The following is a 17,569-nucleotide window of genomic DNA, read 5'->3' as shown; positions in this document are numbered from 1 at the left end:
ATCTCTTCAAGTCCCCTTCCATTTGTTCTACGAGCCGGGATGTGCAGTGCCTCCCATTCCCGGGCCACCTGGATTCCCAGATATCGAAAGCTCCTTCCTACCATTCTGAACGGCAGCTCTCCCAATCTCTTCTCCTGCCCTCTTGCCTGGATCGCGAACATCTCGCTTTTCCCCATGTTCAATTTATGCCCCGAAAAATTACCAAATTCCCCGAGGGTCCGCATAACTTCCTTCATCCCCTCCAACGGGTCTGAAATATACAAGAGCAGGTCATTTGCGTAAAGCGAGACCTGGTGCTCCACACACACCCCTCCCCCCAAACCAGCCCTTTCCAGTTTCTAGAGGCTCTTAACGCCATGGCCAATGGCTCTATGGCCAGAGCAAACAATAGCAGGGAGAGGGGGTACCCTTGCCTCGTCCCTCGGTGTAGTTTAAAATACCCCGACCTCAGCCGGTTCAATTGGGGCTCCCAGTCCTTCCACCGGATCCTCATCCACCCTCGGGAAACTCAACTGACCCAAAAACTGTCTCATCCCCTCCCCCGCAGCCGGGGGTTCCAACTCATATAATTTGTTGTAAAAGTCCTTAAACACCTCATTCACCCCCACTGGGTCCAGGACCGTAATCCCATCTCTACTCTTTACTCTCCCTATCTCCCTGGCCGCCTCCCTTTTTCTGAGCTGGTGCGCTAACATTCTGCTTGCCTTTTCCCCATACTCATAAATCGCCACTCTTGCCTTCCCCAGCTGTTCCACCGCGTTCCCTGTAGTCAACAGCCCAAACTCCGCCTGTAACCTCCCTCAGTAGCCCCGCGTTCGGGGCCTCCGAGTATCTCCTGTCCACCTGGAGTATCTCCTCAACTAACCTATCCCTCTCAACCTTTCTCGGTGGGCCCGTATCGAGATTAATTCCCCTCTGACTACTGCCTTCAAAGCTTCCCAAACAGTTGCTGCAGAGACATCCATTGGACCCATTGCCAGTCATTCTCATCCTCTTCCTTGCTGGAAAGAATGCCTGCTTGTCAAACTGTTTCAAGATCTTTTCATTGTATTTCATAATGCCGTGCCAGCTCATAGGTGGAATCTCCCACCCCTTTTTGATGCCCACTTTCCTCTGCGAACCACGATTTTCCACTTGCTGTAACAAGTTCACCTTCTCTCCAATCAACAACACTTTTTTTTCTTTTTTTTTCTAGAAATTTAGTGTACCCAATTAATTGTTTTCCAATTAAGGGGCAATTTAGCGTGTTCAATCCACCTACCTTGCACATCTTTGGGTTGTGGGGGCGAAATCCACGCAAACACGGGGAGAATGTGCAAACTCCACACGGACAGTGACCCAGAGCCGGGATCGAACCTGGGACCTCAGCGCCGTGAGGCAGCAGGGTTAACCCACTGCGCCGCCGTGCTGACCTATCAACGACACTTTTAACCTTCTTACAGGTTTAGCTCTACCTGTAGGGTTTGCACTTCTTTTCACAGGAGACCATACTTGTGTGTTCTAACTCCACTCTGACTGGTTGACGTGGTCATATGATGAATTTAGTTTGACTCAGACAGACTTACCAGTGTGGAATTCTGGGTAATCACAGGCATTGCTCTATGGTTTGTGCTATTCTGCAGGAAGGACTCAGAATCACAGAACTTTGGCAGTGCAGGAGGTCATTCATAGAACATACAGTGCAGGAGGCCATTCGGCCCATCGAGTCTGCACCGACCCACTTAAGCCTTCACCCACCCTATCCCGATATCCCACTAACCCCTCCTAACCTTTTTTGGTCACTAAGGGCAATTTATCATGGCCAATCCACCTAATCTGCACATCTTTGGACTGTATGAGGAAACCGGAGCACCCGGAGGAAACCCATGCAGACACAGGGAGAACGTGCAGACTCTGCACAGACAGTAACCCAGCAGGGAATCGAACCTGGGACCCTGGCGCTGTGAAGCCACAGTGCTAATCACCTGTGCTACCGTGTGCTATTGGCCCAGGGAGTCTGCACTGGCTCTCTGAAAGCGCATTCTACCTAGTCTAACTTCCCTTCACTAACCCTGTAACCTGGCACATTTTTTCTTTTCAGGTGGCAATTCAATTCCCTATTGGATACCTCGATCGAACCTGCCCCTCTCACTAGCCTCTGCTTCCAGTCACTCAGCCAATTTCTTGTCCAAGTCCCTACTTTCCTTTTTATTCTTATTCTATGAGCCAGTGTCTTGCTCACAAGTATGTTGTGTAGCACTGTATCGAACACTATTTCACAACTTAGACACAACCTTCGTTGACAACTTAAATATAACCTCACCCATCCACCTGTTGTAGATGTATCTGTCAAAGACAATAACAGTAGGAGGGATCACCACACAACCCTTGTGGAGAGAAGTCCCGTCTTCACATTCAAGATTCATTCCATCATGTTGTGTGGTACTACCACCATTCTGAATGGGATAGATTTCAAACAGATCTAGCATTTCAAAACTGGACATCCATGAGGCACTGTGGAATTTCACAGCAGCAGAATTGCATTCAGCCATAATCTGTAATCTCATGGCTCTGCATATTCCCACTTTACCATTACCATTAAGCCAGTGAACAACCCCTCGATCAATGAAGAGTGAAAGAGGTCATGCCAGGAGTAGCACAAGGATACCTAAAAATGAGGTATCAACCTAGTGAAGATACGACACAGGACTACTTGCATGACAAACAGCGGAAGCTACATGCAATAACCAAACATGTCCAAGGCATCCGTCCTAAACTTTGCAGACCTGCCACATTCAGTCGTGAATGTGTTGGACAATGATAACTAAATGGAAGAGGAGGCTCCACAAAACCCCCAACTTCAATGATGGGGGAGCCCAGCACCATCAGTGCAAGACAAGGCTGAAGCATTTCTAGCAATCTTCAACCAAAAGCAGCGAGTGCATGTCCATCTCAGTCACAGCATAACAGATCCCAGTCTTCAGCCAATTCGATTCACTCCATGTGATAGCAAGAAACAGCTGAAAACAGTGAGTGCTGCTAAGGCTATAGGGCCTGACAGCATTCCGGCAATAGTACTGAAAACCTGTGTTGCAGAACTAGCCGTGTCCCTTGCCAACCTGTTCCAGTACAGCTACAACATTGGCATTTACCCAGCAATATGAAAATTGCTACGGTATATCCTGTCCACAAAAACCAGGTCAAATACAACCTGGCTGATTCCACCGCAACAGTCTACTCTTGAATAAGCAGCGCAAACTCAACAATAACCTGCCCACTGATGCTCAATTTGGATTCCACTAGAGAAATTCAATTCCTGACCTTAGTTACAGGCTTGGTCCAAACATGGATTAAAAAGTTGAACTCAAGAGTTAAGGTGAGAGTGCCTGCCCTTGACATCAAGGCCACATTTGGCCAAGTGTGGCATCAAGGAGCAAAACTATAGTCAATGAGATGGGTGTGGGGGGGGGGGGGGGGGGGGGGGGGACTCTACTGGTTGGAATCACACCTATCACAAAAGATGGTTGTGATTGTTGAAGGTCAATCGTCTCAGTCCTACTGCTGAAGGAGTACCTTATGGCAGGGTCAAGCAGCATTAGCTGCTTCGTCACTGACATTCCCTCCATCATAAGGTCAGAAGTGAGGATGATCATTGATGATTGCACAAGGTTCAGCATCATTCGCAATTCCTCAGATAGTAAAGCAGTCCATGAACATATGCAGCAAGACCTGGGCAACATTTAGGCTTGGGCAGATAAGTATCGTTACATTTGCGTCACATAACATAGCACCAGGCAATAACCATCTCCAAAAAGAGAGAATCTAACCATTTTTTCCTTGACATTTTGTTGTATGACCATTACTGATTCCCCCACTATCAACATCCTGGAGGTTACCATGTCTAGAAACTGAACTGGACTAGCCATATAAATACTGTGGCTACAAGAGCAGGCCAGAGGCAAGGAACTCTGCGGCGAGTAACTCACCTCCTGGTTCACCAAAGCCTCTTCACCATCTACAAGACGCAAGTCAGGAGTGTAATGGAGTTCTCTGCACTTGCCAGGACGAATGCAGATTTAACAACCCTCAAGAAACTTGACACCACGCAGGACACATCAGCCCACCTGATTGGCACCACATCCACCACCTTCGAGATTCGCCCCCTCCACACTGACTCACAGAGGTAGCAGTGTGTACTCTCTATAAAATGCACTGCAGCAGCTCACTAAGGCTCCTTCTACAGCACTTCCCAAACCCAATGGCTCTACCACTGAGAAAATTGCCACGGTATGTCCTGTCCACAAAAACCAGGTCAAATACAACCTAGCCAATTCCACCCCAACAGTCTACTCTTGAATAAGCAGCGCAAACTCAGCAATAACCTACCCACTGATACTCTCCAGCACCTGGACGTTTCCCTCCAGATCACATGGAACAATAACGTTGTTCCTTCACTGTCGCTGGGTCAAAATCTTTGAATTCCTTTCCTAACAGCATTGTGGTATATCTATACCACATGAGGAGTTAAAGAAGACAGCTCACCACTTCTTCTCAAGATCAATTAGAGATGGAGAATAAATGCTGGCTCAGCCAGCAATACACAATCCTGTGAAAGAATAAATATATATATATTTTTTAATTTTAAAAACTAGAATTGTGTCATCAGAATATGACTCATCATGATTTTATTGTTTACCCCCTCCATGCCAACTCATCCAGTATGTACCAAGGGCCCACCTCAGGAGCCATGTTGTGATAAAATAAAATATAGGTCTAGATAGCTATTCCAGTCTTTAATATAGTGAAAGAAAACTCACTTTCCCATAAGATAATTCAAAACATTTACATGCTGTTAGGTACCCTCATAAAAAAATCAAAGATTTGTATTCGTAACTTTTATCAAAGACAGCTAAAGCTTAAATAATCTCTTTGAACAGTCAATTAAACTGTGAATTTAGGATGTCCTACTGAGAAATGATAGCAGTAGAAAGCAGCCAAGAATTAACGATCACAGAGTAATAGCTTTTGGGGAAATGTCAACATCTCAGGCAGCCTTTTCTATTTTAAAGGGCTGAGGATTTAAATAAATTCACAGCTTGAGTTTTTTAAAACCTCTTGCTAACAAAGGCAAGCTCTGTTCCTCAATTTTAAAAAAAGACTAGAAATTTAAATAAAGTCACATCATGACAGTTCTACAGACCTTATCTGCCTTTCAAGAGCCTTTGCAACTACTCTAAAAATTCAGAACTCTCACACTGCAGGTTAAGGCCTTGTTACAGTGAAAAAGGGGTGTTGCTCAACTCAGTATGGAGTTCACATAGTCCTGCTGTTCGGGTATTCCACAACTGTCATTTACCTACTGTTGAAAATGGTATCTATCATAAATGGGGATGAGACAATGGATCCGGGTTCATTCACCATTTTGGGAGCTCTGTGGAGCCCACAACTGCATGAAAATCTGGGTCATAGGTTAAGTGAGGGCAAAACTTTGGCAGATGGAGTATAATGTGGGAAATTGTGAGCTTGACCACATTGGCAGAAAAACAGGAAAAGCAAAATATTGTTTACAGAGACCTCCAGTTGGTGCTACTACATCAGAAGGAAGAATGCCACGTCGCCTTTTATACAGCACCAGCAGCCATTAAGCAGACAGGTTTAAAGATCCAGCCAGGTTTAAAGGTGTTTGACAAGCCAGCGAGAAGGCAGGTGTACACGGGTGTACAAGGTAATTAGGCAGGATTTTATGGTGGGGAGGGATCAGCCATTTGTGGAAGGCAGGGGCTTGGTGGGATGGCCGAGCCTTGGCGGAGAAGTGGGGATGGTCAGTTTGGTGGAGGATGGTGAGAGTCAGGGGTCGGACAGTCCTTTGGGAGGGTTCATGGTGTTGGGATGTCCTGTAGGGGTTCAGTGTGGATCTGTGCAATAATTACCCAGATGTTAGAAGTGGTATCATAGAACATAGAACAGTACAGCACAGAACAGGCCCTTCGGCCCTCGATGTTGTGCCGAGCCATGGTCACCCTACTCAAACCCACGTATCCACCCTATACCCGTAACCCAATAACCCCCCCCCCCTTAACCTTACTTTTTAGGACACTACGGGCAATTTAGCATGGCCAATCCACCTAACCCGCACATCTTTGGACTGTGGGAGGAAACCGGAGCACCCGGAGGAAACCCACGCACACACGGGGAGGACATGCAGACTCCGCACAGACAGTGACCCAGCCGGGAATCGAACCTGGGACCCTGGAGCTGTGAAGCATTTATGCTAACCACCATGCTACCGTGCTGCCCCGTATCAGTTTTCTTTTTCTGGGTAACTATTGATGCAACACAGTCGGAACCATCCAAGGTTTGCGATTTAAATTGCGATTTGGGTTGGTTCCCAGTTAAGGTTCATTATCCATGGGAATTTTGCACTTCCCAGGCAATTGCTGTGCAAACCTAACCTGGGAATCTTTGGGGGGATGGGTGGTTCCCCAGTGCATCTATAGGTTACCCCCAGTTACACTGTCGGATGTTACAGCCCAATTCAAGAATGTTAAAAAGACAAGGGAACTTAGAGTAGGGAAATAACTGAAGGGTGGATAAATTGATAGTCAATTTTTGAGGGGAGGTTCTAACGATGGTTTTTAAAATGTAGAGATGGTACGTGAGGGTGGAGAACTATTAGGTAGTCAACTAACATGGAGATCGGTAGAGTAATTGAATGTTTAAGCAAAATGCAAGCTTTATTGTGATTCAGTTAATATGTTTAAGGAATATAATGTAGAGGTCCAAATCTAACCTTTGTGTTAGGGCTCTGGAAAGCAAACACCACTCCTGATAATAAATGGGGACATCAACTATCATTTAGAAAAAAAAATACCCAAAAGATTTATATATAGAAACTTTCTGGGATGCCGCAAAGCATTTCACAGCTAATTTATTACTTTTGATGTTGTCATGGGTACTTTTAAGGTAATCAGTCAATTTATGCACTGTAAGGTCAACCATAGAGCAAAACGATGAATGCCAAATTAGTTGTTTGGTTGGGGTTAAGGGAAGAATGCTGTCTGGGAAACTGGATGCACTCCTTGGCATTTAAAACAAAAGACATAGGATCAAAGATTGCAGTTTAATATCTCAGCAAAAGGTGGGTACTTCTGGCAATGTGGCACCGTCTCAGGACTGCATGGAAGAGTCACATCTAGATTATGCTGTGTGTTCTAATTCATGGACACATGACTCGCCCCTGCATCACCGAAATGTGCCATACAACCTGATGGCTTCTCAATACACTGGATGGATGGATGGACCGCACGGCATCGTAGTGCAAAGCGAAGGGTGGAGGGGTTTGCCTCCTCATCAACTCCTCCTGGTGCTCGGACGTGGCGACCCTGGTGAACTACTGGTCCCTGGACCTCGAATACCTGACCGTGAAGTGCCGCCCATACTATCTTCCACAGGAGTACACTTCTGCAATCATCACGGCTGTCTACTTCCCGCCCAGGCGGAAGTGAAGAAGGCGCTTGATGAATTGTACGCCATGACCAGGGACTTTAACCAGGCCAACCTCAAGAGTGTACTGCCAAAATTCCACCAATACATCTCCTGTCCCACTAGGAGCCCCAACATCCTTTTGACCACTGCTTCACAAACATCAAGGGCGCCTAATGATCCATCCCCGACCGCACTTTGGAAAATCGGACCACAGAACGGTGCTCCTTCTCCTGGCATACAATCAGAAACTGCGGGAGAATCCGGTTAAGGTCGTGCAATGCTGGTCCAAGACAACAGAAGAGCTCCTGCAGAACTGCTTGGAGTCAGTGGACTGGTCGATATTCAAGAACTCAGCGGCCAACCTATACGAGTATGCCACCACCATCACAGACTCTATCAGCAAGTCCGTGGACGATTGCATGCCGAAGAAGGTACTCCGTGCATTGCCCAACCGAAAACCATGGTTTAACCGGGAGATTCACTCCCTACTGAAGGCCAGGTCTGAGGTGTTCAAGACAGGTGACCCTAACCTATACAAGAAATCCAGGTACAACCTCCGCAATGCCATCAGGATGCCAAGAGACAATACCAGACTAATGACATGGACTCTCGTCGGTTGTGGCAAGGCTTAAACAACATAACGGGCTGCAAAGCAAAGCAGAGTAGAATCTCCGGCATCAGCTCACCCCTCCCGATGAACTCAATGCATTCCACGCTCATTTCGAGCAGGGAACTAACTAACCGTTGGAACTGCCCAGCAGACCCGGACCCACCTATACCCACCGTCACAGCTTCCGAAGTCAGTTCGGCCTTCTTGAAAGTGAACCCTAGGAAAGTTACAGGTCTTGATGGAGCCTCTGGTCATGCACTCAGATTCTGCACGGACCAACTGGCCGGTGTGTTTGCAGACATCTTCAACCTCTCCCTACTCCATTCCGAGGTTCCTACCTGCTCCAAAACGACCACAATCAAACCGGTGCCAAAGAAGAACCAGGCAACGTGCCTCAACGACTACCGTCTGGTGGCCTTGACATCTATCATTATGAAGTGCTTCGAGAGGTTGGTCATGACACACATCAGCTCCATGCTCCCAGAACGCCTTGATCCACTGCAATTCACACACCATCACAACCAGTCCACCACAACCGGTCCAAAGCAGACGCTATCTCCCTGGCCCTACACTCATCCCTGGAGGATCTCGACAACAAGGACTCCTATTCATTGACTAAAGCTCCACCTTCAACATCACAATCCCAGTCAAGCTCATATCAAAACTGCAAAAGCTAGGACTTGGCTCCTCTCTATGCAACTGGATCCTCGATTTTCTGGCCCATAGACCACAATCAGTAAGGATAAACAACAACACCTCTGCCAAGATAGTCCTCAATTCCAGGGCCCCACAAATCTGTGCAGTTAGCCCCCTATAGTACTCCTTAGACACACACACGACTGTGTGTTTCTGATTGTATGCCAGGAGAAGGAGCACAGTTCTGTGGTCCGATTTTCCAAAGTGCGGTCAGGGGATGGATCATTAGTGTGCCAAAAATTGGCTCCAACTCCATCTACAAGTTTGCTGATGACGCGACCATAGTGGGTCGGATCTCAAACAATGATGAGTCAGAGTACAGGAGGGAAACCTAATAGCATTGTGCAATGACAACAATCTCTCCCTCAATGTCAGCAAAACTAAGGAGCTGGCCATTGACTTCAGGAAACAAAATATCGTACACACATCCGCATCAATGGTGCCGTGGTGAAGATGGTTGACAGCTTCAAATTCCTAGGTGTACACATCACCAACAATTTGTCCTGGTCCACCCATGTTGACGCTACGATCAAGAAAGCACAACAGCACCTATACTTCCTCAGGAAACTAAGGAAATTTGGCATGCTCACATTGACTCTGAACAACTTTTACAGATGCACAGCCTGGTATGGCAACTGCTCGGGCCAAAACCATAAGAAACGACGAGTCATGAACACCGCCCAGCCCATCATGCAAAGCCTCCTTCCACCCATTGCCTCTCTCTACATCTCCCGCTGCCTTGGGAAAGCGGGCAGCATAATCAAAGACCCCCTCCCATCCGAGTTATTCTCTCTTCCAACCTCTTCCATCGGGCAGGATATACAAATTCTGAGAACACGCACTAACACAGGGGTGGGCAAACTTTTCCGTGCAAGGGCCACATTCAGAAATTCACAATTCACAAAGGGCCGCATAGTATATTAAGTAAAATAATTACTTCACCCGGTTATGATTCTGGGCGCCTCATATAGAACATAGAACAGTACAGCACAGAACAGGCCCTTCGGCCCTCGACGTTGTGCCGAGCAATGATCACCCTACTCAAGTCAACGTATCCACCCTATACCAGTAAGTAACCCAACAGAACCCCCCCCATTAACCTTAAAAAAAAATTTAAAAAAAAAAAAAAAAAAAAAATTTTAAAATTTTTTTTTTTAATGACTTGGTGGGCCGCAGAAATGGCCCGCGGGCCGTAGTTTGCCCACCCCTGCACTAACAGGTCCAAAAATAACTTCTTCCCCGCTATTAACAGACTCCTGAATGACCCCCTTATGGACTGAACTGATCTCTCCACACATCGTCTCTACTGTGTCGCACTATACTATATAGGGGTCACCCGATGTCTACGTATTTACATTGCGTATCTATTTTGTATGTGTTTTTTCATGTATTCAACGATCTGTTTGGACTGTAACAGAACAATACTTTTCACTGTCCCTTAGTACACGTGACAATAAACTCAAATCCATGTGTTCACATCCTCAGGGTGAATCCAAAACTTTGAGGGAACAGGAATGCTGCCTTTGCTGTCTCACAGCGCCCAGGTCCCAGATTCTGGGTCACTGTCCGTGTGAAGTTTGCACATTCTCCCCGTGTTTGCGTGGGTTTCGCCCCCACAACCCAAAAGATGTGCAGGGTAGGTAGATTAGCCATGCTAAATTGCCCCTTAATTGGAAAAAATGAATTGGGTACGCTAAAGTTTTAAAAAAAGGAATGCTGCCTTTGAGTCAAACTAAGAAAGGTCTGTGGTCAAAACGTGGATCTTAAAAATATATCAAGACTGCTTCCTTTATCAGTATAGGGCATGTCCATCAAAGAAGGATAAAGTGCTGGTATAGTAATTGGCGATGTCACAGCACAAAGTAATTGGCATGAAGTTTGGCAGATCACATGGGAAATAGCAGCCATGATTAAATTTAGTTCACACTGAAAATTTAAAAAACACAGCCAAACAGAAAAAGTATTCGATTGTAAAAGATCTAATTTCAAAGGAAGGGATGAAAGCTGAATCCAGATTAATACATTGGAGAGAATGGTACATTGAGCATCAAACCAACAGTGACACATATGTGTTGATTTTCCCAATTTTTATTATATTCTTTCATGGGACGTGAGCATTTCTGGCAAGACCAGCAATTGTTGCTCATCCCAAATTGACCGAGAATGTGGTGAGCCACCTTCTTAAATTGCTGCAGTCCATCTGGTGCAGGTACACCAACAGCACTGTTCTGGAGAGTATACCAGGATTTTGACCCAATAACAGTGAAGGAATGGTGACATGGTACCAAGTCAGGATGGCGTGTGGCTTGGAGGAGAACAAGCAGGTGGCGGTGTTCCTATGCATGTTCAGCTCATGTACTTCCATAGTTAGAGGTCGCGGATTTGGAATGTGCTGTCAAAGGGTCAGTTAGCTCAGTTAGCTGTACAGCTGGTTCATGATGCGGAGCAAAGCCAAAAGCGCGGATTCAATTGCTGTACCAGCTGAGGTTATTCATGAAGGCCTCGCCTTCTCAACCTTGCCCCTTGCCTGAGGTGTGGTGACCCCAAAGTTAAATCACCACCAGTCAACTCTCAAAGGGGAGAACAGCCTATGGCCCTCGGGGGCTGTGGTGATAATCTTTACATTGGTACGTTGCTACAGTGGATCTTGTATATGGTACACACTGCTGTCACTGCATTGGTGGTGGGCGGGGTGTCAATCAAGCAGGTTGCCTTGTCCTGGATAGTGTTGAGCTTCTTGACTGCTGTTGGAGCTGCACTCGCCAGGCAATTGGAGAGCATTCGTTCACACCGCTGACTTGTGCCTTGTAGATGGACAGGCTTTGGCTAGAAGTGACACACATTCATACGCATTAACCCATTTGTTGTAAACAAAGGGAATATATTCAAGTCTTGCATCGTTTTGAACTACCGAGGAGCTTGGGGAGCCCAATTCTTTCTCCACTGGCTGGAGTCGGCTTGCCAACAATCAGTGCCCCTTTCACCTGTAGTATAAATTGTTGTGATAGCTTGAAATTTGGCATTTTTGTGTTTGTCCTGATAAGTTTTTAAATTCATTTTTATGGGATGTGGGCTTCACTGGCTAGGCCAGCGTTTCTTGCACAACCCTAACTGCCCTTGAGAAGGTGATGAGCTGCCTTCTTGAACCACTGCAGTCCATTTTATGTAGGTACACCCACTGTGCTATCTATTAGGGAGCAAGTTCCAGGGTACTGACCCAGCGACTGTGAAGGAACTGTGATATATTTCCAACTCACGATGGTGAGTGACTTGGAGGGGAACTTCCCTGGTCACCACACTCCAGCGCCAGTTCAGGTACTCTGAGGGAGAATTCAGAATGTCCAATTCACGTAACAAGAATGTCTTTTGGGACTTGTGGGTCAGTGCTAACTACTGTGCTACCGTGCTGCCCAATATTTACTAATACAAATATAAATCCTTTAAAACTACCTTTGTTTTCCGAACAAGTTGCATTGTTGTTAAATAGTACAAGGATTTTACTGATTGAGGAAGTGCATGATGTTGACATTGGATGAAAAAGTTTTTCCCTCATGCCACAATTGGTTCTTTTGCCAATTGACTTAAATCTGTGCCCTCAGGTTCTTGATCCTTAAATCACGAGACCAGTTTCAGATCTCTCATGATTTTGAATACCTCTATCAAATCTCCACTCAACCTTCTTTTCTCGTAGGAGATCAGTCCCAGCTTCTTCAATCTATCTACATAACTGAAGTTCTTCATCCCTTGGAACCAATTTTGTGAATCTTTTCTGTATGTTCTAATGCCTCAGATCCTTCCTAAAATGGAATGCCCAGAACAGGACATAATGCTCCAGTTGAGGTTGAACCAGTGTTCCAGTGATCTCTACAATTGAATATAACCTCTTTGTTTTTACACTCTATGCCCCTATAGCCCAGGATGCCATATACTTTATTAACCACTTAATTCAACCTGCTCTGCCACTTACAATGACTTATGTACATATGTACCCAGATCCCGCTTCTCTGGCATCTCCTTTATTTTATATTGTCTCTCGGTGTTCTGCCTACCAATATGAATGACTTCATGCTTTTCTGCTTTAAATTCAATCTGCCACCTCTGCCCATTCCACCAACGTGTCTATGTCCTTTTGAAGTTCTACAAAATCGTCCAGCGTTCACAATACTTCCAAGATTTGTATCATTCCCAAATTTGGATATTGTGCTCTGTATCTAGGTCATTAATATATATCAGGAAGAGCAGGGGTCCTAACACTGACCCTTGGGGAGCCCCACGATTAAGGTTTCTTCCAGCCCGAAAAACATCCATTAACCACTACTCTGTTTTCTGTCACTCTCCCAATTTTGTATCTCTGTTGCTACTGTTCCTTTTACTCCATGAGCTGTAACTTTGCTCACAAGCCTGTGGCACGTGTTAAATGTCTTTTGGAAGTGAACATATACTACATCAACAGCATTACACTCTCTGTTGCTTTGTCGAAAAGCTCATGCAAGTTAGTTAAACATGCTTTGCCCTTAACAAAGTTTGGCCAATATGAAATGCGCATGGTGAAAAATTACCTGCTTTATTTGGGCAAGACTGAAAAATTGCCAATAAGAATTTAGCATTTATAGTCAATATTGTAGCAACAGTGAGGAAAACTTACTAAACCCTCTGCTAACTTCAAAGATGTGAGTGCAGGTCACAGACAAAATGTGGTAACATTTAAAAGTGGACAGTGGAACAGACAAGGTGGGAAATTACTCACGTTTCACAAAGGCTACATTAACTGATGTTAAGATCATACGTACCAGGAATTTTCAAAAATTTGATTTTTACCTTATACTTTCAAAGTGAAATCTCACATCAGACCTTTGTGATTGTATCTATGTTTGCAGATTGGAAATGTGCAAATTTGGAAGATTTCATAATCTTTTCCAATGATCCAAAAAGTATTGTTTCTGTCAATTAATGCTTCTCATTGTTGTCAGACATCATTGTTCTGAATAGTTTCAATATTTATAACAATAAAGCATACATAATTACAAATAATTTTCAAAACATTTCTGAGCAAAAACCCAACAAGGCAGTCAAATAATTTTGCCATCTATTCCCATCTGAAAATAAAGTCCTACATTCTGGGCATAACGCTTCTCTTTGTTTCAAATATTCGCTGCTCGGCAGAGCCTAACTTCCTCCGAGCCTTGATTACCTTACAAGAGGAAGACAAGATCAAATAATTAATCCAAGTCCTCCAATATTTAATTCTGAGAATCCAGTGCTTATCTTGCTTAAACAGAATGTGACGTTGAGAGGAAGAACTTCAATAAAAATGAACCCAGTCTTCATTGCAGTCAATGTACAGAGGCCAATTATTTCAAGGATGTGAAACTCACTAACAAATGCGCCACAAAAAAAATTACTACTTTCATTCATTTTCACAGGTAAACCATTTAGTTTACCATCTGGGAGAGCTGACTGCACCTCAGTTAGCTCTGCTCACTTGCTGTTGAAGATAAATTGGTACTTGTGGGACTCATGGCTTATCTCATTCTTACACAGGACCTCAAAACACAGGAAGTGGGATTTACCAGCTGTTCACACCGGTGGGAAATTCAGGTCCCATGCTGGTGCAAGGCTTTCCCGGGAAATCACGTTGACAATGGTGGGACCGGTAGATCCCGCTGGCAGGCCGCCTCCGCCACCAAAAAACACACGGCGGGCTGGTTGGTAAATCCCACCCAGGATCTCTTTCTTTGCCTCAAGCCTCAAGCATTTAAACACAAGCTTGACACTGCTCAATCAATAATTCCTGGTTGGCTGAATTTTCTCTTTTATTTTAACCTCTGTGGTGTCCTGCGCGATATGGGCCTACACTCCTCAATAAAACAACATGTTATAAGGCAGTTACATATTGTATTTAGGAAGGTTTAGTGTTCTAGCTGTTTTAAAGACCAGCCATCCAAATACTGCTAATACGGCTACAATGCTGGTCAGAGGCTGAGAATTCTGTGGCAAGTAAGCCGCCTCCTGACTCCTCAAAGCCTGTTTGTTCACTTATCTACAAGTCATAAGTCAGGTGTGTAATGGAATACTCTTCACTTGCCTGGATGAATGCAGCTCCTCCAACAATACTCAAGAAGCATGACACCATCCAGGACAAAGCAGCATGCTTGATTGCACCCAATCCATCACCTTCAACATCCCACTCCCTCCACCAACGACACACAGTGTGTGTGCCATCCACAAGATGCACTGCAGAAACTCACCAAGGCTCCTTTGTTAGCAGCTTCCAAACACTTGGCCTCGACCACCTAGGACACGGGTAGTGATGTTTGAGAACACCACCACCTGCAAGCTCCACTCCAAGCCACGCACTTGACTTGGAACTAGATCACTGTTCCTTCACTGTCACTGGATCAAAATCCTGGAACAGCCTTCCTAACGGCACTGTGGGTGTACTTACACCACAGAAGTTCAAGGAGGTAGCTCACCACCACCTTTTCAAGGGCAATTAGGGATGTGCAATAAAACCAACATCCCATGAAAGACATAAAGGAGATTTAGTTTTATAAACACCTAAAAATGATAAACTCCTGTTGCAAAATCAAATTTTGGTCAATATTGTAGTTGAGTTCCAATATTTGAATTTGAAATAAGCTCCTTGACCACTCCGAAACTATGAGAATACCATAGGAACTGAATACCCACATATGACATAATCTGACCACAGGCCTGAATAAGTTAATTGCCTATTGTTAAAACACTGATTAACGTTTTTTTTTTCAAAAATCTGTCCCGGAAAACAATTTGTTCTTCACAACTAAACTGATAAAATAATATGTAGCACCACTTGTAGCAAGAGCCTCATAATGAAATTGTAAAATGTCTTCAATGTGACAATGGAAACTAAATGTATAGCGTTGTGTCACTGACAAAATACTTCAAGTGATGCTCCTTGATAATGTAAAATACGAATGACTAGAGTATCAAGTCCATTTAACTTTGTACTATGTTCAATAAAAATAGTGATTTGATTTACAACTAAAATAAAAGAACAATAGTGAACACATCAGCCGGCAAATCACATCCTCAGGCCTTAAACAAAATAAAACAATGTGCAAGATTCCATCCTTGATTTTTGGTGATAGTGCAATTGCATTCGTCACCCAGAACATCTTTCTCGCCCTCCATCTATTGATAGATACAAAGAAGTTTACAGAGTCATTATCAACTTCACTTTATATACCACTCAATTTGATTTTTGATTAATATTTTCTGAATCTTTAATAACTACAATAATCAGGGAGGCAAATACTCACAATTCATTGTGTTATTTTCAAATTGTTGTTTTTAAAAACAATTGATCATTTCACCTGGCCCGGTAACCAGCTGTTGCAGTGATTCTTTCAAACTATCTGCCAGCTAAAGCTATTATGGCATTTCAAAGGTTCGGCAGCCCAGCTGGCCATATAAAAAGGTAACTAAATTTTTAAAATGATTTTCCCGAAGCATATATTTCAGTAATTTCAAACAAAATCTGTAAAATTGGAAGCGCTGCATCAAAAAACATTTACCTTCACCCTGATTAAAAATTAAGCATTTCTATTGAGGAATATGAAGTATTTTTATTTGACCAAATGTAGCACAAGTGCAAGAGACCAAAATCCAGCAAATAACCAACAGCTAAAGGCCTGGATGATTTATGGAGCACAAAAGGCCCTGGTGGTGCTTTATATCGTCTCATAGCAACAAGTGCAGATTCATATATCTCCACCCCCACCCCCCATCTCACCCTCAAACCTTTGGCAGGCGATCTCAAACACAAAGGGGTCAGTTACATTCAATAAGTGAGTGATAATTTTAGGAACAGGCCGGCTTGATCGTTGCCCTCTGGGAGGCTCACTTACCTTGGCTTTCCTGAGCCCCTGCTGTGCCTCTGCCGCCTGGTCTATGTGGATCCATCTGCTGCTCTCTGCCGCAGGCCCAGCGCTGATCCTCACCCTGAACAGCCTCTCGATGTGAGGGATGAGGCTCTCCAGCCTGGCGCTGGCACTCAGTGGGATCACGAAATCCAACATGATGATCTTCCTCCTGCCCCTCGATGCCGTCAACCCCGGGGGGGCCGTTGTGTCTTCAAAAGGATGACAGCACCCTGCACCCACCCCACCCCCCCAAAAAAAAACAGACCCAGGATTCAACCCCCCCCCCTCCCCTCGGCAAGAGGATAACTACAGCAGGAAACGGTTCATCCTCCTCCTCCTCCTCCACCCCCTTTCCCCCTCACTGCTACCTCGCTCGTTCATGATCCTGCGTCTCTTTCTCTCGCCTTTTTTTCTATCTCCCACCCCCCTATTTTCTTCAATACTCGACACTTCCCTCTACAGGCTCGAATCGAGCTTCATCTGCCTATGTGTTTACAACCCAATGCGTTGACTTGCCCATTTTTGTGGAAAATCGCAATCAAAATGTTTTTAAAAAGCTCACCTCGGTGGCAAGATTCATCGTGAATTGTAAATTATATATTTAACAAAGCAAAATGTCTACGTTTATTCATTCGTGCATCTCATGTTAACATTGCAATGCTGTGATCATGTTCATAAATCATATTCATTCACAATCTCAATTTCCACACAATCAATATATTAGAATAGCCCCATTCGTTTCATATCTTACTAAGCAATATAACAACCAGTATGCATCCATGTTAACAACCGTAAAATATTGCAAGGGGCAGGAGTTCAATAAGTTGGAGGATTTACAAAGATGTTTGTACAATTTTTCAGTTTGAAAGAAATACTTATGTTTTCATCTTGTTTA

General features: G+C 44.6%; 1 protein-coding gene across 1 annotated transcript in view; it reads right to left on the bottom strand.

Annotated features, from left to right (window-relative positions):
- Positions 1 to 16,894, bottom strand: part of zc3h12b (zinc finger CCCH-type containing 12B) — a 120,821-nt gene extending 103,927 nt beyond the window's left edge. The window contains exon 1 of the mRNA XM_038775618.1: positions 16,660 to 16,894. Coding sequence (XP_038631546.1) covers positions 16,660 to 16,830 — 171 coding nt within the window. The 5' untranslated portion in view covers positions 16,831 to 16,894. The remainder of the gene's footprint in view (positions 1 to 16,659) is intronic.
- Between the last annotated feature and the right edge of the window lie 675 nt (positions 16,895 to 17,569).

Source organism: Scyliorhinus canicula, chromosome 17 (assembly GCF_902713615.1).
Source record: "Scyliorhinus canicula chromosome 17, sScyCan1.1, whole genome shotgun sequence".
Taxonomy (NCBI): domain Eukaryota; kingdom Metazoa; phylum Chordata; class Chondrichthyes; order Carcharhiniformes; family Scyliorhinidae; genus Scyliorhinus; species Scyliorhinus canicula.
The sequence above is the reverse complement of the archived record's forward strand: the minus strand, read 5'-3'. Positions and strand labels throughout refer to the sequence as shown.